The sequence below is a fragment of the Falco punctatus genome, assembly GCF_963210335.1.
Source record: "Falco punctatus genome assembly, chromosome: 1".
NCBI classification, from domain to species: Eukaryota; Metazoa; Chordata; class Aves; order Falconiformes; family Falconidae; genus Falco; species Falco punctatus.
This window is the reverse complement of record NC_137580.1, coordinates 86,462,148-86,485,223: the sequence shown is the minus strand read 5'-3', so window position 1 is coordinate 86,485,223 and position 23,076 is coordinate 86,462,148. Positions and strand designations below refer to the sequence as shown.

General features: G+C 39.5%; 1 protein-coding gene across 1 annotated transcript; it reads left to right on the top strand.

The window, feature by feature from the left end:
* The first annotated feature begins 903 nt into the window (after nt 1–903).
* On the top strand, nt 904–23,035 carry DGCR8 (DGCR8 microprocessor complex subunit). Its single transcript, XM_080373952.1, has 14 exons — nt 904–1,205; nt 6,739–7,734; nt 8,183–8,345; nt 9,796–9,938; nt 10,660–10,942; nt 12,573–12,770; nt 14,082–14,183; nt 14,777–14,875; nt 16,034–16,116; nt 17,272–17,372; nt 17,812–17,918; nt 18,126–18,253; nt 18,678–18,791; nt 19,140–23,035. Exons 2-14 carry the CDS (start codon nt 7,012–7,014, stop codon nt 19,221–19,223), a joined length of 2,328 nt encoding a protein of 775 aa, XP_080230078.1. The 5' UTR covers nt 904–1,205; nt 6,739–7,011; the 3' UTR covers nt 19,224–23,035.
* Nucleotides 23,036–23,076: the final 41 nt, after the last annotated feature.

Below are 23,076 nucleotides of genomic sequence, written 5' to 3'. Positions count from 1 at the left end.
GTCAGTGATTAAACCAATATGTATTATGATTATGTTTTGTACCTGATGTTGATTTCAAATCAGTGTGATAGTGGAGGATGAAGGAGGCAGTGCTTTAAATATATCTGTAAAAGCTACTATAGTTCTTTACTGTTGGGGCAAATTATAAAGTATGGAGTGAACTGGAACAGCAACTGTTTAACCCTTTAGAAGTAATTTTACGTAAATAATATAAGAAGTTTTCTGTACTTAGAAATTGTGTCTGAACATTGAGAGCTCGGTGTTAAGCTGTGAGCTGCTTGGTACATACGGCATGGAAAATAGTCCTACTTAAATTAAAAATATAAATCAAAGTTTTGGAGAGGTAATACTGTGCTGCTGCTTAAAGAAAGCAAGCAGTGTTTGTAGGAGAGGGGCTGGGTTTAGCTAACTTGTTCAGGGGGTGAGGGCCTGGAGCGGCCCTCCGTTCCGCTCCGGTAAAAGGCGGTAATTCCTCCAGCCCTGGCTTCTGCTGCAAGATAAACGAAGACTAAACCCGCGGCGCGCCAGCGGGCGGCACCCCTGCCGCCCCGTCGCGCCGCAGCCGGTGCCTGCGGCGACGGCCGCGGGTGAGAGCCTTGGTGGGGCCCTTCTGCTGCAGGGCACGGGCCGGCGCTGCCCCTTCCCCTCAGGCGCTAGCCGCCGCTCTCCCCTCACCGGCTGCCTTTAACGACCTCCCTGCGCGCTGCTCCTGGCCGCCGGCGAGGCCCCGCTCGGCCGGGTTGCCCTGGAGACGGCGCGATGGCGGCGGGGTTGTGACGGACCGGGGCCTCCCAGGGGCCGGGCCCCCGCGGCTTCCCCAGGCCCCAGACAAAGGAGCCCGCCCTCCGCCGGGCGCCGCTCCCTGTCATGGGCGGCCGCACCCTCCCACCGCCCCGGTCCCGCCCCCGTCTCCTTCTCATTGCCCTGCGGCGGTGAGGGCGGATGCTTTTCGGGTCTCTATTGGCAGAGCGGGTTAACATGCCAGGGAACCCACCAATGGCTACCACGATTTCAAATCCGTGACAGCAGAGACCGGGAAGACAATTGGCTGGGCTAGCGCGGAGTCTCGCCTGTCGGGCGACCGGAGCAGGCGTTTAAAGATGGCGGCGGCGGCGCAAAGAGGGGGACGGCTTTCGTGAGGTGGCCGAGCTCGCCCTCCCCCCTCCACTCGCGGAGGAGCGGCGCGGACACTGGGCATGGCTCAGGTGGGTGCTGGCCCCGTGGGGCGACGGGGGGGCCCGTGCACGAGTGGGGCTGCGCGGCCCAGCCGCCGCCGCGCGGACAGTCACTCCTCCGTCCCCACAGGCCGCGGGGCCGCCTGGCCCGCCGCGCCCCCCGCCTCCGGCCCGGCGCCCCGCGGAGTCGGTCCCCGAGCAGCGCGGGCCAACGCCCCCGCGTCCCGTAGCTGGAGGGGGGCAGGGGCCGCCCTGCCCGGCGCGGGTTGCTGTGCGGCGCTCCCACCGCTCCCGGCGGGAGCGTCCTTCCCTCAGAGCTGATGCGCTCGGTTCAGCTGCGGGGAGGGGAGGGGGGGGTGTTTCCCGCCCGCCGCTCGGTCCCGCTGCAGCCTCCGGGGCAGGAGGAGGGAAGCGAAGGCCGTGCCAGCCTGCTCTCCGCACACCTCCTGGTCGGCGGGGTGATGGGGGAAGCTGTGGCCGGAGTCGGCCCACCGGGGGGCGGCGGGTCCCGCCGGGCACCACCGCTTGCGCGGGGGCCGCGTGTCTCGCACCTCGCAGGGCGCGGCGGGAGCGGCCGAGCGGCGGCCCTTGGCCCGGGCGCTGCTGTCGGCCTGGGGCGGTGGGGCGGCCAGGCTGGGGTGAGAGTGGTGTGGCTGCCCCGCACTCGGAGTGCTGCTCGCCTGTGCCTTCTATTAATGGCGAAGGGCAGTTAGATGTTCTTAAACGGCCTCGTTCAGTCTCTAAAAGGTTTATTCTCCTAACTTTCTTCACCTTTTTTGCCTGGAAAGATAGAGTTCTCTGTTTTGCACCTCTTTTCCCTAGGCTTAAGGTTTGTCTATGAAGCACGTTTGCCTACTGAGAGCACGGCCCCCCTCGCATCCAGGCAGCACTCCCTCGTACCGAGTTTGAGGGCGTGCTGGGGGAACCCATTCCATTTCTTTGCTCCTTCATGTTGTTAGAGATATTGAAATGAGATCTTTACTGTTACCTTCATGAGTGCACCTCTCCTCCCTTTCGTCTAGCTAATTAAACTTAGGGGTTCCTGTTGTTAATTCTGGATAAGTTAGGTCGCTAGTTCTTTGGGGCAGCTCCTTTCAATTATCGGGATTATTTTGCTTTTTTAGAAAACGAGAGGAGAATTTGGTTCCTTATGTCTGTTGTCTTTCTTTACAAGTAAGAAGCTATTTGTGATGTGAAAGGAAAAAATATTTTTCTCTTTCCCAGGCATCAATTTGCAAATTTTTAAAAAAGTTTCCAGTTTTACGCAATTAATTGAAACTATCTAAACCCTGTCAGAAAACTAGTCAAGCTATAAAAGCAGCAATTGCTTTGCCATTTCTGAAGGTGCATTTTCAAAATTATGTACTCTGTTCATTCTGAAATGCGATGAAGCCTTGCGAACTAGAGAAGTTCTTGAGCCTTGTCTGTATTTGCCACTGATAATGTTATGGTTGGGCCCCAACAGTATTTTCTTAAACTGCCTGGGTGACTTGGACAAAGTGGTTATTTTCTTCAGAATCTTTCTAGTCTAGAGCTGATAATCGGGAGAGGAACCAGTTCCTGTATCTAGTAGTTAACTTACAGAAATTTTTTTTTGAGTCTTCCTGTTCTGGTTTAAAGAAAATAAAATCAGCCTGCTTAATTTGGGGGTTTTCTAGTAGTTGATGATAATAAATAGAATTCACTTATTTTTAGGACTGTACATATCAAAAAGATACAACAGGTATAAGTATAATAAAAAGAAGGTAGTTAATTGTGAGCGAGGAATTGCACTGACAAGGGTTAAAGATAAGTGGATCTTTTAGCATAATCATTGCCTCAATAAATTCTGCTCTGCGGAGTTTCCATTTGGAGCTGGAGGAGGAGGAGGACTTTGTATTTGGAGAGCAAATAAGGAGAGTTTGCTCTGAGCCACTCATCCTTTTGGGTTCCGCTGAATGTGAAATAAACAGTTTCACACAAGGAATACATTTTATTTTTAAAAGTAATTTTTGAAGAGAGAATCTGTGGTATATGTTGTTCCATGTTCCTGACTGCAGCTACAGGTATTCGTGAAGAAAGTTACGTTCTTTATTGAACTCACTTGAAAGACTGCCAACATGTGGTATGGTGAAGGGAGTTTCTCTTTGAGTTTGGGCAGTGCTGGTTACAAATTTTAAGATTCTGTACTTTTTCTTGTCTTGAAAAGAGATACTTTTTTTCTCTGTGTACTCTCCCCGCTTTCTGATTGCAGGAATAGGCAGTGACACTTTATTTAATGTAGTGGTAGATTTTTTTTTTTTTCTTTCTACCTTCAATAAAGATCTGTAAGACAGCCAAGCCACTACTTTTATTGGGGCCTGTGCAGTTTGTTGTGTTACATTTAGGTGTTCACCGTGTATCTGTTTCTCTTGAGTTTTCTATGTGACATGAAACTTTTTCAAATTGGTCTACTGAAGTAAGAGCAAGCAATTAAAAATAAGAAATTTCCATGTATTGATGACCTGCAGAACATGAGCTGTGTATTCATATTTTCAGCAGTTCATCCAGAGTTCCTTTGGTGTTTTGTACTGGCTGATGCAGCTGTCAATGGTGTTTTGTATTTTTTAAGGAATCTTTATGGAACTGTCGAAGGAACTTGGTGAAGCCTTGGAGAATAAGATCTGTTCTTTCAGGGCCAGTTAGTAAAGGATGACAATAGGCAGGCTAACTTAGGTTGTATTTTAATATTACATAACCAACTATGCTAGGTCTGTGTTTAGGTATGTGTGGTGGTTGGGGTTCCCTTGATCCTAAGGTCTGTTTGGCTGTATTTAACTTACTGGGTCATCTAACATAATTTTGGTTTTTGTCTATTCTGTTTTTCTTTCAGAATACCTGATATCTATGGGAAAATCGTTACTGGTTTTGTTGTCTTCTTTTTTTTTCTGTTGTTTTTTTTCCCCCAACCTCTGTTATAAAGGGCATATTGTAACATCAGTTGGCAAGAAAGTAGATGGGAATTGGACCTGTGTTACTCTGCTTCTCCCTGGCTTTTTGTAGCTTATAGGAAGGTGTTGTCGCCCACTGTAACTGTAGAGCCACCAGACTGTTATCTTGCCCTAGGGATGTGGCAGGTTTCTGACAAAAGCTAGTTTAAACTGATATTGGTCTGGTACTTTTTCTGGCCGCAGTATGCGCACTGAGTAGCAGACAGTCCCTGGCAGTGATTTGTATGCTGTTCATTATTTCAAAGCCAACAAGAAAGGGAAGACAACAAGAATTTCATTGTTAATAGTACTTGAATAGAATAACAAGACATCTTCTGTGATGGAGGCGTAGTATCAGCAAACTACCAAAGCCAGGCAGGTAAAGATTAATTTCTTGTGTTTTGACATTGGTGGTGTTAAAACATTCTTTAGCGTAGGAGCAGCATGTGTGTCAGGGATGTGGAAAATTGATTTAACAGTCATGTCTTACAACTTGTCAAACATATTCTTTCTAGTTGGACCAGGTAGTTCCTTGGTCATATGGGAAGGTAGTGTTCTTTCAAATTCTGGAATACCAATTTCAGTATTTCATTTCTGTGTAAATTATTTATGTTTGCTCTTTTTAAGACTTTTCTGAAGACTCCAAGGTGGAAAAATTAGATTACTTAGGCATTTAGGTTCCAGCAGTTAGTGAACCTGGTACTGTGAGTTTTGATTAATGTGTTCAAAATTAACAATGAAGACACTAATGATTTATTGTGAAGAACTTAATTTGTCATTCACTTTTTTTCCTTTTTTAATCTGAAGATGAGGAAGGGGGAAGGTAATTAGCCAAATATATTTTTAGAGGTGTTCTGTATTAGGTGTTTCAGAAACTGTTGAAAGAAGAAGGAATTATCACTGCTCAGGTGATTGTATGGTCATCTTGTTAGGATGGAATGGATTTAAAATGTATAGAACTACTTGTTTTACTGGTCAATGAGCTGGTTTTTCATTCTGGAAAGTAGTATGTTTGTATTGGAGAAGATGGGATTATTTTAGAGTGTTTATCAAAATTGAGTCTTTTTTCCTTAGCAATTCTCCAATGCATGTCAAGCTTAGAGTATTGAATGCATCACAGTTTTGAGTATATTTAAAAAAAAAAAAAAAAACACACCACAAAAAATTCCACAAAATATGAACTTTTCTGTTGCCCGAACAAAACTTTTTTTAATTGTTAAATCACTAAAATAGTTTGCTTTGTTATGTATTTTGCTTTCTTCCAGCTTCCAGGTAGGTAGCTTCTTCTGTATGCTGCTGAATTTGAATTGATCCCATTATAAGTCCCAATTCCCAGCTTCCTGCCTTGCCCCAGTTGGTGTTTGGATATTGTTTTTGGTTTGCTCTGGCTGGCGTAGAGATACATTAGAGAATTGTATTTGGCTTCTCCAAGTCCCTCATGACAACCCAGTCATTTTGCCCTGTTGCCTTCAAATGTTACACAGCAACACTAAGTACTTGGAGCTTATCTTTCTAGAACACTTGGGTAGGCTTTCTCTGCTACCTGGAAATACTTTGAACAGAGCAGCTTCAGCCAGCCAGCTGTCTCAGGCAGCGTATTGCTGCTTTATTTCTAGCTGGTAGGAAGATTTAAGCCTCGTTTGGGGTAGCATGGAGGGACTTGGAGAAACCAAAATAGCAGGTAAGAAATTATGCATCCTTTCCCCAGGTACTTACAGTCCTGCACAGATGACAAAAGTATAATTGAAGAAGCCATTGAAGACATGGTAGAAAGAACCCGCTTAATGTAGAAAAGAAGTAAACAAACCCAAAACACACACACCCCTGCACCCCCACCCCCCCGTAAAATTTCCTACAGCAATTGATTATTTTTGCCAGGTTAAATTACCAAAAACACTGGGTTCTAAATGCCTTCCAGAATTCATTTGAGCTTTAATGCTATGTATCTGGACCTGAATTCCTCAGACGTAACAAATACATAGTTGCATAATAGTATGGAGTATAAGATCAAGTGTCTCGTATCTGGTTATCTAGAGAGTCATTTTGTGTGAGCTTTTAGTAAAGATTTCCAGTTAAAACTTCCAGTGAGATTTCAAAAATATCCAGTAACTTAAACTTCCAAAAAGCCATGTGTCTTATAAGACCATAGTTGTTAAAATCTTGTTGGTTTTGCAGATGGTCTTAAACTGTAAGCTAATTATCCTTTCTGCTGTGTGGGTAAGTATGGCTTGAATATCAGGTTATTTTAAGTAATAGGAGAATCCCCCCCCAAATGCACCGGTTTTAGTCTGGTCCCTACGAATACCATGCTTAAAGCCCTGCCTGCTAACCAAGCAGAGATAGTCAACAAATTATACAGGGAGCTATGTGTTAGCAAATTCTAATGCTGGTATACAGATCAAGCAGTAAATACAGTCTAATTCCAGTCTTGTTCAAAATGGTGTCAAGATATCCTGCTTTTTCCACTGTAAAATGTCACTCTTGCTTCTACTTGAAATTTATGCCAGAAGGAGTGACGTTTTTTTTCTTTTTGCCTGGGATACTATTTCTATTTCTTTTCTGTGACAAATATCTTTTTTTTTTTTTTCTTCTTCTTCTTCTTCTTCTTCTTGTAGGTTGAAAGAAGAGAGACCTGCTTGTCCAATGAAGATGCAGTCTTAGTCTTCAGCTATTTAAGCTGAATGCATTGTGATTTCCAATAATTGAGACAGTGATTCTGAAAGCTGTCTACATTAATGAAAAGAACAATGTAGTCAGCTTAACTGAATCATCAGTGTTGCATATTGAATAGAACATGATAAACCAATCTTGATGGACTTATGCATGTTAGGAATATAGATATAAACATTTATTAAAGCATTGTTTTTTTAAAAACAGTAGTTTTAAAAATGGAGAAATATGAAAATGTACCACCCCTCCCTAAAGAACCTGCAAGAGAAATGAATGTGGAGAATCACACTTGTCCCCCACCTCTGCCGCCTAATGAACAGCCTCCACCACCTCCCCTGCAAACGTCCAGTGACGCAGAGGTAATGGACGTTGGCTCTGGTGGTGATGGACAGTCAGATACCCCTGCTGGGGACACGCACAGTATCTGCAGAACACAGCTTCTCACAAAGGGATCTGCCTGCTACAAAAGTCGTCTTATAATAGACCCTAACAATAGTGACCAAAGCCCAAGAACTGCTCGTCATGCACCTTCAGTTCGAAAGTTCACCCCAGATCTTAAGTTGCTTAAAGATGTAAAGATTAGTGTTAGCTTTACAGAGAGCTGCAAAAGCAAAGACAGGAAAGTTCTGTACACTGGAGTTGAGCAGGATTATAAGGCAGATACAGATTTTGGTATTAATAATGTCAATGGGGATTTGCATGTTTGTCCTTTTGGTGGTAGTAATGGTAAAGCTGTAGGAGTAGGGGGTGAAAATGATGACAAGAAGGATGATGAAAATGATATTGATCAGGAAAAGAGAGTGGAATATGCAGTTCTGGATGAGCTAGAAGATTTTACCGACAATTTGATGGAAATAGATGAAGAAGGAGGAGGGTTCACATCTAAAGCAATCGTTCAAAGAGATAAAGTGGATGAAGAAACCTTGAATTACTCGTATGAGGTAAGTAAATCCACAGGTTTTTGGTGGGTAAGAGGTGTCCAAGTGGCTAGAAAAAAATATGCAAAGATGTTCACTGAAACAGTCTCTTCTAGAAATGTGCAGTACTTGAGTCAAAAATGCAGAACTTTCAGGGGCAGAACTTCGGCCGAAGACCTTTGTAAATTATCTTGGTCAAGCTTCTGAGTTGCGTGGCAGCTTCTATAGTCCTGTTTAAAAATAACCTTTAAAAGGCTTTTTACACAATTACAGCTCATTTTGTCATGAAAAATAACAGTTCTCACTTACAAAAACTTATTTTCTTATTTTTCAGTCTTTTTACTGGCATCATTGGAAATTTCTAGTTTTTCTCTGTATGGAAGTACATAGCAAAAATGTATACTTTTTCTTTGCAAGGGGAAAGGGAGGTTAGTAGACCCAAAAGGATAGTGTCTGATGGAGTCTCTTTCAGGATGACTTTGATAATGATGTGGATGCTCTGCTGGAAGAGGGTCTTCGAGCACCCAAAACAAGGAGACTAGAAAATGAGAAATATGGTGGTGAAAGTGATCACCAGTCTGATGGAGAAACAAGTGTGCAGCCAATGATGACCAAAATTAAAACTGTACTTAAAAGTAAGATAATGTTTGTTAAATATCTGTAATTTTTTTGTGTGGTGTATGTCTCTAGAACAAAAGCATATCAGCAAGTGAAGTGTGGGATAGCATTTCTCGCAACGTAGTTAATATGTTACAGAATTTTATTGTTTGAAGGCTTCTTTCTGTACGATACATTTTTTGGGGGAGTGCTTTTGGTCTTCAGCTGTTGTGTGTGATAAGAATATATTTTAGTGCATGGATTTGTGAAAAAATATCAAGCACGTTACCTCAGCAGTGGGGAGGTGACTGAGGATATTGTTTTATTTTTTTTATCTCCAATACCCTAAAACAGTGGAAGACTGGTTTTGGTCATTGTAGACTTCTTCCTACTTTAGTTATTTAACTTCTGTTGTTGAAACTGCTCTACATTAAGTCTTTATGCATGCAATACTAAATTTAAAAAAATCATTAGGTAACTCAGTGGCTTTGCATTTATCCATTTTCATCGTGTAAATGTTACAAACTATTAATAAAGAAAAGCTGAGAATGTGAACCAATCCAGAAGTATGTAACTGAAAATTGCCTGAATAGGAATTAAAATTTGAACCGGCTCTGGAGGAGAATTTTACAGTTCACTGTATGCTGAAATAAGAAACCAAACAGGTTTTTCCCTCCAAAATTTTATACTAACACAGGACTGCTGGGAAGCTCCCAGCCAAGATGAGTCTGGTCTCTGATTTCTGATGTAAAGAGGAGTGAGACCGTTCTCAGATTTCTGGAATTCAAAGGACTGAGGCCACGTATTAACTTGAGTGTGAGCATAAGATTTTACAGCAATACTCTTTCTTTTGCTGTGATTCTTCATATTGGCTTATTGCACTCTAATTTCAGTCTTGTTTTTTGGAAGAAGTAGTCTTCTTGTTAGCTAAGATTTCATTATAGAGGCTTGTAGATCTGGTCCTGGTTTGTATTGTGCTTATGCTGAAAAATATTATAGGAAAGCCTTAGCTTACAGCCTGAGTCATTGCTGCTCTTTGAGTCTATGGGTCTAGTGGTGTCCCAGTACAAATCTATCCCTGAGTGTCAGGTGCAAAAATTTTTAATGGAAAACTCAGTTGTTTCAAAAGCAAGTACAACTTTTCCATTAGATATAGTGGTGCTGTGATGACAAAAATACATTAGAAAAAATAAAGAGAAGAGAAAGTTCAGTGGTGAAATGAACAAATCTGTCTTTATAAAAAGTTAGTGCTACTGTTGCTTTTCAGTTGAAACTGTAACGGAATCTGTAATTTTGCAGGATTTAATGTGGGTTAGAAGCATATGCCTTTTTATTAAAGCAAAATGAAATCTTTCTACAAAACTTTAGTCTTGTTTCAGTGTAAGTTTATAATTTGAGACAGAAAAAGCAAAAAAAAAAAAAACCTTGATTCTTGTTCTGTTCTTCTAAGCAGTCTATCCAAGTTTAAAGCCATTCTTTGCTTTAAAGGTCGTGGCCGCCCTCCTACGGAACCTTTGCCAGATGGATGGATTATGACATTCCATAACTCGGGCATTCCTGTATATCTGCACAGAGAATCTAGAGTTGTTACCTGGTCTAGACCTTATTTCTTGGGAACAGGAAGCATAAGGGTGAGAACTGTCAATTACTTAAATTCTTACTGAGATCAAAAAATTAGATTCTTGCCTGCAAATAGCTGAATAGTTTTCTACTCTAGCAGGCTTCTTTCGAGTGTTAGAGTTAAGGTACTTGAAAAGTAAACTCCTGTTTCTGAAACTATGATACGATTTTTCTTACAGTGTTTTTTCTCTTTGGTTTTGCAATGAATTTTGGGCAGGTAAAGCAAATGAGATGGTCATGCCTTTGTTTTTCTAGCATATGGCTGCAAAATGTTGTTTTTATTACACCATTAAATTTATTTAGATCATTTATTTGTAGCTATAAACTAGGCCTGAGCCTGCAGCTTGTGGTCCAAATTTACAGAAGTAAGCATGTGATGTTCGTGAACCCAAGGAATCTGCAGAAATTGAATTTAATGTCATGAGCTTATACCCCAAGAGAGCTCAATGGATTTTATGAAAGCAGGTAGTGTTTGCATGTAATGGAACAAAATATAGTTTGGATCTAAAACAGCAAATGCACTCGAAGGTTGGTATCAGTGTTACACGGTGTCAAGACACCTTAGGAATGGACGTACTCAGATCTGGAGTCAGAACAAGATTGATGATGGAAGAGAAGCTTGAGCCTAGACTAAATAAAAGTAACTTCCATCTTAGTACCTTTTTTTTGTTTGGAGTTTGTTTTTGGTGACCTTGAGGTACTGAAACCTTCTGTATTATTTTACATTTGCAGAAACATGATCCTCCCCTTAGTAGCATTCCCTGCTTGCATTACAAAAAAATGAAGGAAAATGAGGAAAGGGAACAAAACAATGACATTACCCCAAATGGGGAGGTATCACCTGTAAAGCACCTAGATAAATCTTCAGAACTGGATTGCCAAACAGAAGAACCAGATTCTACTGCAGCTGATTCTGGGCCTTTAGATGACAAAGACCCCTCAGGGGGAGATGCAGCACAAGGAGCCTTAGGACAAGTTAAGGCCAAAGTTGAAGTATGTAAAGATGAATCTGTAGGTATGTATGGGAAGTGGAGTCTTTTCTTGGCTGGAGTTGGGGTGATGGCATCTGGGATAGATATGCTTTGCTGCAGACTTGGCACCTGAGTGTATACCTTGCCTGAGATTAAGTGGTCAGTTGTCTTTCTGCTTGTTGTTCTCATATGCAAAGATCTGGAGAAATAGATCCAGTATTAGAAATCAATTTTGATTTTAACAGGAAGAGAAAAATATACAGCGGAGATTTTGCTGAAGACTTGAGAGTCCAGTGCAGCATGCAAAAATGAAAATTTTGGAAGTTTAGTCCTGTAGACTTTTATCTTAGTTTAAGAATCAATTAAGTCAATGTGTACATATGAATTGTTGTCAAGTGTGTTTGTGTGGCTTCTTTAAATAGGCTTTTCTATGCGGTCTCTATATTGGCTGAATTATATCTATTTCAGTATGATCTCTTAAGATGAATGATGCAGTTACACTAAATTTGCTTATTTGCACAAGTCTAGCAGAATATGTCATGCAAATGTAATTGCACTCATGCAAAGGGGTGTGATGCTTCGTTATTTATGCAAGTCTGAAGGCTTGTACACAAAAAGTTGCATAAAGAAGTTACATCAAAATCGCTGCCAAACTTACAGAGGAACTTGGAGGGAAGCTCATCTGCCACTTAGCACAGCTATGTACCTGCGGGTACCGTCCATGTGAATTACTGCTGCTCAGAACACTGACAGGGATTGTAGGCTGCCATTTACCTTTGTAGTGTTCAAACATAAAACTTGTCATCACATGTCCTCTTCAGTCCAAAAGCCATGCCAAAGGATTAAAAAAACCCCAAACACAATACTTCGCAGCAAAACTAAAACCAGTGAGTGCTTATTTTCTACATGAAGTTCACCTGTCTATCTCTTTCTTTAAATAGGATCTGTTCTGTATTACTGAAAAAAAATTACTGAGTGATCAAGTGTGTGACTTGCATTTGGAATTCCTTGTGGAAGGAAACCATACCAACAGCTTGCTTTTCTTTGTTTACATCTTGGGATGCTATTGTTGACTTTTGCTGATATGATCTGCAGAAGTATCCTGTAAAGGAGAAGCAGCTGTACTCCAAGGGGGCAGTCTTTTAGTACTCTGTGTGTGAAAATGAACGTGTTAAATTCTCTTTAGAGGCCAGCAGACGCTCATGGAGTTCATGGAGCATCATTATCTAGTGTGTCATGGTATGCTGTTTAATAAGTAGGGAGCAATAGTTGGTTTTGGCTTTAGGAAACTGAGGCTAGTAGCGTAACTGTTTTTACTCACTGTATACCTTTCTTCAGGTAATGAGAAGGTGAATAGGTGATGAAGTAGAGCAATTACTAGTGTTTTGTTACAAATTGTGTTGGGTGTTATGCTGGTTAGGGCTTAGTAAACTGTTCAAGTGACAAATGTGGTTTTTTTGTTTTGTTTTCCAGTTTGTATGTGTTTTGCGTTTGACCCAGTAACAGGAAAACTTGTCATTAGTTCTGTTAGTGTAAAAGAGTGTCTTAACCTTGAGTGTGCTACTTTTGCTCCTATTTTAAAAAAGTAATTGTAACATTTAAAACGGTGGGAATGGCAAGCTTGATGTTTCCTCAGTGGTAAAGCAGAGAGAGTAACTTGTTTGTGTTTCTTAGATCTGGAAGATTTTAGACGCTATCTAGAAAAGCGTTTCGACTTTGAACAAGTTACTGTAAAAAAATTCAGAACCTGGGCTGAGAGACGGCAATTCAATCGTGAAATGAAGCGGAAGCAGGCAGAATCTGAGCGGCCTATTCTGCCTGCCAATCAGAAACTCATTACCTTGTCTGTCCAAGATGCACCTACAAAGAAAGGTTAGTTTGTGTACCTGTAGTTCAAATATTCTATATCAAAGACTAATTACAGTTCTGAACTTGACTGAAAAAAAAAAAATCCTGTAATAAGTTCACTTTCTTCTTGTTCTAGAATTTAATGTTCTTGGATCCATCATATTACATAGCAAAGGAAAAACGCTGTAAAAATATACTACTTATTAAAAGAATAATTCCTAAATTATTTTTATTTCAGGTTGCAGTCATGGCAACTGATTACTACCTTCAGCTACCAGTTACTCTTGGTTGTTACTAAAAACACTCATGCCTAGTGGTTCAGTGCTACTGCCTTCTCTGCTCTAATTGGTCCCAAATTAGGGACTGGTTACAAATGCCAGATTGATCCAGATTAAAACCTACAAATAAAAATACCAATTTAAAGCAGTTTGGGAGATACAGTTAAGAAAACTGCGTGCAGTTGTGTCCTGTGGTGCCAGGAGTGGATATCATGTCTGATGAGAAGCTGGGGGAACTGGATCTTGGCTGTATTGGCTGTGTAGCCATAATAGTATGTTTAACTGTGGTCTGGTATTTAAAATGTCCGTAGACCTGTGACTTGGGTTTTCTTGTTGTTTTGTACATTGTTGTGTTTCTGGGTTTCTTCTCTTTAGCAGAATTAAAGCTTGTAAGTTGCGTATTGACCATTCCCTGTGACAGGGAAATGCAGTGGAATTTTTAGTTAATACACTTTACCTTAAATTCTGGGGTTAGAGCCACACTGAAACTATTTAAATTAAGAACTTGCTTGCACTTCATCTGTCTAAATCTTTCCCATACTGCCATAGTAGCTGCTGAGGCAGGGTTTGTGCTTTTGACTGACAATACTGTTGCAGGAAAACCCTCAAACTTTCAAATAAAAAGGATTTCATGGGGAAAAAAAACCCCAGAGCGAATCTGGTTTGCAGGTTGAGGTCTATATGCCTGTTGTTAGAAGGGAGGTAAACATGTTTAGGAGCAAATTGGAGGATTTATAATTGATGTTAGTTGTCAAAAATGCTGCATGTAGAGGTTCAGAGGCCGTGGGACTGCAAACATTGAACGCAGAATATTTGACTTAGCTCATAATAATTAGTGCACTTCTAGCCGTTGATAGATTTCTTAGACTTATTTCTCAATACTTCTTCAGAGAAAATGGACTTTGAGGTCATAAGTATCCACGTCTGATTCAACAGCATTGCATTTGATTTGAGCGGGCACTTACCCCTTGGAGCTTGGCATTTAATTATTTGTAGCAGAAATTTTAAAGACTGAAACTGCTTAGCTGTTTTTTCCTCCCTCTGTCTTTTTTTGTAGAATTCGTCATTAATCCCAATGGGAAATCTGAAGTTTGCATACTGCATGAATATATGCAACGAGTCCTAAAGGTTCGCCCTGTTTACAATTTTTTTGAATGTGGTAAGTCTGTTAAGTTTTTTAATCGACCACATGCTGTTTTGAGGGGCTTATCTCTTGCTTGGTTATCTGGGGGAAAAATATTTGAACTATGGACTTTTTTCCTAGGGAATGTCTTGAAAGTCTGTTGTGAGTCAAATTCTTGATAGGAAGCATGTTCTGTATCTTAAACATGGCTTTGGAGGATAACAGCAGGCATATTTAAAATAACAGTACAAGTTATGTGCCTAAGTGAAAATGGATTTGGGTAGCTCATTTGCACCTGAAAGGTTGCATCAGTGACATGGGCAATTACAGTGTTATTGACTGTGCACAATTAATATTTGCTTATACAAATGATCTCTTAAAACGTCAAAGTTCTTCATCTGGAAGAACAAAGGACATGGTGGCAAGTTTCTGTTGATGGAAAACTGTTAGGTTTTCATACACTAGAGTAAGCAATTCTTCAGTCTTTCTGAAGAGTAAACAATTTCCATCCATCTTGAAGCTGAAATGAAGGAGAAAACAAACCTTGATAGGGGTGGTATTTTGTGTTCATGAGTATTTTACATTAGAATTCTGAAAAGCATTCTTTTTCTTTCCTCCTCCATTTCCAGAGAACCCAAGTGAACCTTTTGGAGCCTCGGTGATTATTGATGGAGTAACTTACGGGGCAGGAACTGCCAGCAGCAAAAAACTTGCCAAGAATAAAGCTGGTAACATTTTTTCTTTCTTAATACCATCTGCTGAATTGTTTGTTTATTTTCATTTCTGCTTTGAAGATGACGTATTTTCCATAGTAAATAGGAATAATTTTAATAGTCAAAGAAGGTACACTTGTGTCTTTTTAGTAAAACTGATAAATACTGTTGCAGAGACTTTTCTGACCACCCTAGGTTGCAACAGTGTACTGGGAGAGAAGAACATGAAGAAACTTAAATGTAAACTATTGATGTATACTGAGGAGGTCTAAGTGTCTATAATGATCAAAGTAGTAAGAAGGGGTTGGAGGCTTTGTATTTATGCTGTCACCTGCTCTGTAAACACCTGGTGGTGGATTTTAGCAAAACGTAAATCTTTGCCCTTCTTTAAAAGCAAAACCAAAAAAATTCCCTCAAGCTTTTGGTTCTCTCTGGTAATGAAACAATTGCGCTAAACTATGTGATTGATTTCCAAGTACTTGTCTTCATTAATTAGTTCTAATTGTGTAAGTCTGTAATAACTAAGATCTAGATGAGCATGTGGCTGACACCTTAGACCTCCTTAATGTCTTTAGCACAAAGATCAAGAAAAATAACTTCTCAAAATTGTAAAGATATGTCGTGTACCTGTGGCACTTTCTGCACCTGGGAAATACATCAGTGTGGCTAAATTGCCAAAAGCCAGCCCAGAATTGTGCATGAAAAAAAGGGTCTTGCTATAAAAATCTAGGCAAATCGTGGGTGCACTTCTTGTACAGTACTGGGGTTCTGAGTGCCCTAGTGATACAGGCTAGGGTTTGACTGGAGCGACTAAGGGATGATAACAACCCTAAGTTTAGGTCCTAAGGGCTCTACCTCACTTTTAAAATGAGACCTGATTTTTATTTCCTTTCATAGGCATTTGCAAAAAACAGGTTCTTCTTAGTTTAATTAGTTGTGAGACTTTCATTACAGAATTGAACAAGTAGAAAAATATTTTTCTTTAAAGTGCAGGTGAATATACTTCTTACAAAACCAAGATGCCAATCTTATCTTTAAAGTTGTTCTCTGTTCTGAGTGGAGATTTCTAGGGGAGATGTGAGGCATGCTTAAGAGAGTGCTTCGTTATGCTGTTGTTCTTTATAAGTGTTGCTTAAAATAAATTTAATCAGGATATTTAATCATTTTCTGCAGCTCGAGCTACACTGGAAATCCTTATTCCTGACTTTGTTAAACAGACCTCTGAGGAGAAGCCCAAAGACAGTGAAGAACTTGAGGTACAGAGCTTTTGCTTGTTGACTGGAGTCTGCTCATTATTGGAGTCTGTTTTAAAAACATTCACCTTCAGTGTCAGAAATATTAATAAAAACTCAAAGCATTGTTTTCTCAGTGGGATAGAAATGTGAAATTTTTCATTTAAAGCAAGATCTATGACAATCAATCAAAATACTTCTTTTTCCATGGGAACCATCAGAAAATGTACCGTGATACAGAGAACTAGTCCTTTGTTGAAGTAACAGGTCACTTATGGAAGACCTGAAATGTTCCATGACAGCGCTCTGCCTGTGCTGTCCTGACTTCCAGGGTCATCTGGCTGATGCCCTGAAAGGTTCAGAACTAGATGCTGTCAGGTTTTGTGTGATTGTCTTAGAAGACCAAGTAAGAACAAAAAGTGTCCAGGCTTCTGAGGCGTTTTTACTTACCTGTGAAAGCTATTTAGTGCCAGATCAGACAGCTAAAATTCCAGGCTTTAAGCAGTGGCATTTGAGAAAATCAAAGGAGAAGTTTCTTTAAGTGGAGAGTGTGCACTGTATTTTCAGGTACAGGAAATATTTAATAGCTTGTTCAGCAGTGATGCATTCGCTTTCAATTCAGCATGTAACAGACCATCAGTAAGGAGTAAAGGAAAAGCCTGGAAGGAATGTTTTAATTTTGAAAAGTGTAATACACAGAATGAGCTGTTTGTACATTTGCTTTAACGCAAAACTGTTTTGTAAGCCCTACGCTGTTGAAATGATCAAGAAAACAGATGAGGTTTTTTTCATTGTTTTATAATAAAGTACAAAACATTCCAATAGTTGTTACATTTTCTTTTATTAAACCATAGCATTTTGTTAAGTAGAATATCATAATTAGTTAAAACAAAGTGAGAAAGAGTGATGAAGGATTTTTAAGATTGTCATTTTTATGTCCATCTTGTATAATGTAAAATTGGAGTTAAAGGAATTATTTAGATTTCTGTATGCAAATACATGATTAGGTGTGGCAGTTTTATTGATGTTGTAAATGCCTCCATTATGGATTTAAATTTAAAGTATTAAGCACAGAGTAACAGAATTTCTTTGCTGTTGCAAAGGAGAAATGAGGGTTAAGAACACTACTAAGGTCTTATTTGTGCGAAAGCACAGTAACCCTTTTCAATTCCTTTGTAGTATTTTAACCATATCAGTATTGAGGACTCACGGGTATATGAACTCACCAGTAAAGCTGGACTCTTGTCTCCGTATCAGATTCTCCATGAGTGCCTTAAAAGGTGAGGCTGTGGAATAAGAAGCAAATTCTGCTGTGTACGGGTGTTGGGCCTGGGTGCACTGTGTGCCTGGTTGCTGGTGCCCACGGTGTCTGGCAGCAGCTTGGAGGTTTGTGGGCTGGCCCAGCTCACTGGGGCTGTACGGGTTAATGCTGGATCTTCCTGCAAGTCATATTTGCTGTTCGTGCCTCTTGTCTTCTGAGATGAGGTTTTAGCTGTGGGACATACAGATCTATTTGTTCTTTGTTTATACAGGCTTGCCTTTCCAATCAAGTCAAGTTACTGATCTGAAAATGAACTCTTCATTAATTAATGTCTTAAAATTTATTATTAATGTATCTGCTTTCATTGCAGTGACTGTCAAAGACAACTGCAACCACTTCAGTTGAGTGTAATTTTACTTAGTATATGATACCAATTATTATTTTTTTTTGTGCTTAAGAAACCATGGAATGGGTGATACATCGATAAAGTTTGAAGTGATTCCTGGTAAAAATCAGAAGAGCGAATATGTAATGACTTGTGGCAAGCACACAGTGCGAGGCTGGTGTAAGTACAGTACTTGGTGTGCCCTCTGATAACATCTTCCTTTTTTCCTGTTCTTGTTTGTTGTCCATTTTGTAGGTGCTTGTTCAGCTATCTAGCTTGTTACGTGCTGATTCTACTCTTCTCTGCTATCTCAGTTTTGAATAATGCAAGTAAACATCTCATTACCTAATGTGCCAGTATTGACACATTTTCATGATTATTTTACAGGCAAAAATAAAAGAGTGGGGAAACAATTAGCTTCTCAGAAAATCCTACAGCTACTGCATCCACATGTGAAAAATTGGGGCTCTCTTTTGCGTATGTATGGTAGAGAGAGTAGCAAGATGGTTAAACAGGTGAACATGATTTTGTTTGATTGTAACCTACCTTGCAATTGTATTTTGGCTTTTGTATTTTTCTGGGTTTTTAACTAGTTACAGCAAACTTTTAATGGTGTCTGTTTCGGCATAGTAGCGTTCTTCCCTGTCACGGTAGAGGCAGTATGCATTGGTGACCGGTTCTCAGTTCTTCTGAATCGATTCTCATACCTTGCTATTGCCAGAACGTAAGATGAGTGCTTTCATTGACAATAATAATTGTGTTAATCTTGCATCTTCCAGGTTGAAATTATATAACCTAATTAATATTTAACTGACTCATGGAAATAAATGTTATTACTTAAGGAAGTACAGCTATCACATACTAAGCTTCTGCTCCACATATTTTAGTATTTTCATCAGAAAAGCTTATCTGTTGTTGCTTTATGGTTCTGTTGAATAGGAAACTTCTGATAAAAGTGTGATAGAACTTCAGCAGTATGCCAAAAAGAACAAGCCAAATCTGCACATCCTGAACAAGTTACAGGAAGAAATGAAAAAACTGGCACAAGAAAGAGTGAGTATCTGCTCTTTGTGTTTACAGACATGCCATGGGTCAGGCTTACCGGCGATCAGAATTTTTACTTGTTTTATGTCGTGTCTAGCATCAAGAATGCTGTTAAAAACTTCATGTTTTGGGGAGGGCTACTTTTAGAGTGATTTTCATTCTCTCTTGAACCGGCTTATAAATTGATTTTACCTTTTACCTACTTCACTAAATTTATTTTCAACATTAGAACAAGTTAACCTTTCACAACAACAGTTGATGCAAGTTTGGCTAAAATTTTTCAAGATTCTAAATCGATGTTTTATTATTATATTCTCTTCATGACTGTGTGGTGGTGTTTGTATCATAACCTTTTAGGAGGAGACGCGAAAGAAACCCAAGATGACAATAGTGGAATCGGCTCAACCTGGTAGTGAACCTCTCTGTACTGTTGACGTGTAATGAGAAAATTTACAAGCGGGGAGCAATAACACAAATGGAGGAACTAGATTTTTCAACCATTATTTAAAAATTGTTTGCTGCAGAATGCAAGATAACTTCTAAAATCCAAGCTGCTTCAGTTATGCATTGTTCTTTTTGCATCATCAGGGCAATATTACTTTTTCCTATTTTCTTTTTTTTCTTTTTCTTTTTTTTTTAATACCTCTGAGATACATACGTTTAAAGGATTGATCATAAAGATCTCTACTTGGGCAAATGCATAGAGGGCAGGCATGTTCACACAGGATAAAATCAATCAAGCACTTTTTCCTGGAAAGCCATCCATGTTGTTTGAAATGGATGTGTTTTAAGGATGAAATTCAGAATATCTATGTACAGGTTGAAGCTGGTATTATATATATACACACATTCATATATATGTATATATAAAATAAATATATGTACATCTTCTTGTATGAACATGCCTAAAACTATTTTTGTGAAAAGTTTTGTTGCATTTCAGCACATAATAATATGCACTGATAAGACACTTTGGTGACAAATACATGAAAGTGATGAGCAATGCTCCTAATGCCATAGGATTAGGCCAGTAATGATGTTTGTCTTGTTTTTTGTCTCCTGCCAGGCTTAGCTACTCAAGATCACAGTATGCAGATTTTTTTATTACTTGAAAAGAACAAGTATACTTGGTAGTGTTAAGAGCAACAGGCTGGATATCCAGAATTACTGGGTTTTCTTTTAATTGAAAAGAGCCTGTGTTAGTTTACAGATCAGCTGAAAGGGGGAAATAGGACCCTATTTATTTGATTAAAGTAAGAACTGTAATTTGAAAGGCTGTTTTCAAAGCTTGGAGCCAAAACACAGCTGAGGATGGTTGACAGTCTGAAAATATTTTGCCAATGATGTGTTCAAACACCTTCCACTCCCTTCTCCCAGCAATAACACAATTTCTCATTTGTTTGGTGTCAGAATACATCTAGCTTGATCAGCTATGTCTTAAAATTAATTTGCACCATAAAAGCAAAGGAATTTTTTAAAAAAACAAACACAACCCTAAGAAATCTGAAAGAACTGCAGCGATTTAGTTTTTTTAAGAAGTTTTTGTTTTTACTTTTTTAATTACATTTTTAGTTTTTAAAGAAAAAGTGTAACTTCTGCAAAGAAAGTTAGAATGTAGATTTGGAATATGACATAGAGTAATGAGTAGAATGAGACCATAACAGGTTCAACTGATAAATAAGGAAATCACAAATATGCAACTATTATAAAATACAATCTTAGAAAACAGGCAGTACTCACCGTGTCATCTGAGGCTTTATGAAATTAAGCACAGAAGGAATTGGTTTGGCTGTAGTGAAAGCGCTGCTCTGCGGGTTTCCTTCCGCGTAGGGGGCTCTTCCCTGGGCGGTAAGTCTGCTCTTGGAATCGTGCCTGAGGGTTCTTTGTTCTGAAGGAGGAGACCGAAAACTAAGGTGGTGGCAGGGTTCAGTGATGTCCCCAAGCATTGTACTGCTCTGTCTGACACTCCTCCTCCTGTGGGAGTGAAAGGGGTCAGCTCTTGGTGATTGCTGCACCTCCTGGTACTTCAGGACAGTCATCGGGGGGCTCAAGGAGGGCGTTGTTTATGGGTTATTGGTTTGGGGTTTTTTCCCCACTGTTACACACAGAGTGCTGCCGTATAATGAATTTAGTGCCTACTGGATTGTAACGATATTGGCATCGGTATTGCAAGACCTTCTTTTAATATCACCCATTATTTTGGAAATACATGGACTTTAATTTCTATCTCAAACTAATGTTTTCTAATATGTTGCATATAATGTTTGAGGTAAAACAGGAGGAGTCTTGGAGTCTTACCTGTTACTGTGTTTGAGTGATATGCTCAGAGGTCTCTGCAAATATGAATTCACCCCCTTTTTTATTCTTGTATTTAGCTTTTCAGTTCCATGAGTTGTAATCCTGTTGTAACAGGATACGGGTAGTTCGAAGACTATACATAACTATTATTTAAAGAAGTGGCCTATCTAAAAAAAAAAAACAACAAAAAACCTAAAAAAAAAAACAACAAACAAAAAAACCAACAAAAAAACCACTGCCTCTGCTTTTTTTTGTATAGCTTTAATAAATCTCCATCTTTTGAAGGGTATATAATATTGGTGCAGTAGTGACAAGCAGTGATTACTGTTTGTCTCTCTCTTTTGGGGTTTTTTTGAGTTTTTTTTTTACTTTTTGTTTTGTTTTCATAAAGACAGGGCTTATATCTTCTATGCCTAAATGTATTGCGCTTTTAGGTAGGTTTTACTTCAGCTTACGTGTTTTCAGCAGAAAAATCTATACTTGGATGGCACTGTAAAAGACAAATCACCCTCGTAGATATTTTTTATTTCTCTGAAATCAGAATGTCAACGCTTTTGCAGGTCACCTGCAGAATATCCGCAGATGCCTCGCTTACAAATTTGTTTTCATTATTTTTAAGAGGATTGCTGTATTACCTCAGTCTGCCACCATCAGAATCACAAGGTGACCATTGCCCTTAATTAAAACATCCAGAGATTTCATTGTGAACCAAAGCCTAGAACGTTTATTATGCATTCTAAACAAAAACAAACAAAAAAAGATGGTATTAGACCTTGCTGCAGCCTTTAACTGGAGAGATGTCCAGGAAATAGCGCAATAACTGCTGGAACAAACAACTTAACTGCTGTTTATGTCATTGTGAAGTATTCTTGTGTTTTAATGTTTACTATTGTTTGGAGTGTAACAGTCTTGCATTTGCACATAAGCACGAGCTGCTGTGATAGAGGATAGATCATTGCATTAACTTCAGCTTCTGCATGAACACTTACAGTGTGATTCAAGATGTATCCTAAACTTGTCTTGTAACTCTTGTGTTTTCTAGGTAATCGGCTGTAAAGGTTTAGATCTTGATTGTATGAATGCATAAAACAACTGCTGCTTTTGTCACTGATACTTGTTATTTATCCCTTCTATATTCAGAGGAGGATGGGTATTTTTATAGGGATGGAGGGTATTTTTAAGAACTGTTCCATCCTTTGGGAATTAGCCAGTTTTTGCTTTGCATATTATGTGCTTCTCGACAAAAGTGTGGTATATTGACTTTCAGGATTAAATTTGTGTGCATTCAAATCTTTATGGTACTGATGGAAAACTTACTGTGACTTCCAGTGACTAGTCAGATGCTACCTATTTAAACACCAGTCATCCAGCTTTTTCTTACGTATTTATTAAACAAAACTGATGAAGTAGTTGGGTACTCAGAAGTTTGGAAAGACTATTATGCATAAACTTAACCGCTGTATGTAAACTTCCACTTTCCTGTGATGCTGTTAGGCTTTATACAGACATATTTGTAACATCCAGGTCTTGAAAAGCATCACGATTATCTTAATTCTCTAGACTGTGCTTTGGTTCTGGAGTAAAATTCAGGAAGTGACAGCCTCCTGCCTTTCCGTGGAAAGCAATGTGAAGTGCAAGAAGCCATGCTGTTGTTAACCAAATAAAATTATCAGTTACAGTATTCTGACGTTTATCTGAGACAGTGAAATAACCACAACTAAATTAATTCTTATTGCCCAAGTAGGTAACAGTGGTTGCTGTAGGAACTGCGTTGGTTGCAGCTGCTTGATGCCAGTGCTAAATTGGTACAACTCGAAAGCCTCATTTTCACTGAGCCTCTGCTTGCTTTTTTTCTGCACAATCATATAATCCTATGTGTTTGGTCTTTGAGTACTACTACATGTGTATTTTTCAGACAATTAGTTTTGAGCAATAAAGTTTGATATTATAAAATGCTCCAGTGTCATCGGTATTGTGATAGCTTAAGCATATTCAG

Coding starts and splice junctions, on each gene's coding strand:
- DGCR8 (XM_080373952.1), top strand. CDS start 7,012: ATGGAGAAATATGAAAATGTACCACCCCTCCCTAAAGAACCTGCAAGA. Junction 16,117..17,271: donor AAGACAGTGAAGAACTTGAG/GTACAGAGCTTT, acceptor ATTCCTTTGTAG/TATTTTAACCATATCAGTAT. Junction 18,254..18,677: donor GTAGCAAGATGGTTAAACAG/GTGAACATGATT, acceptor TCTGTTGAATAG/GAAACTTCTGATAAAAGTGT.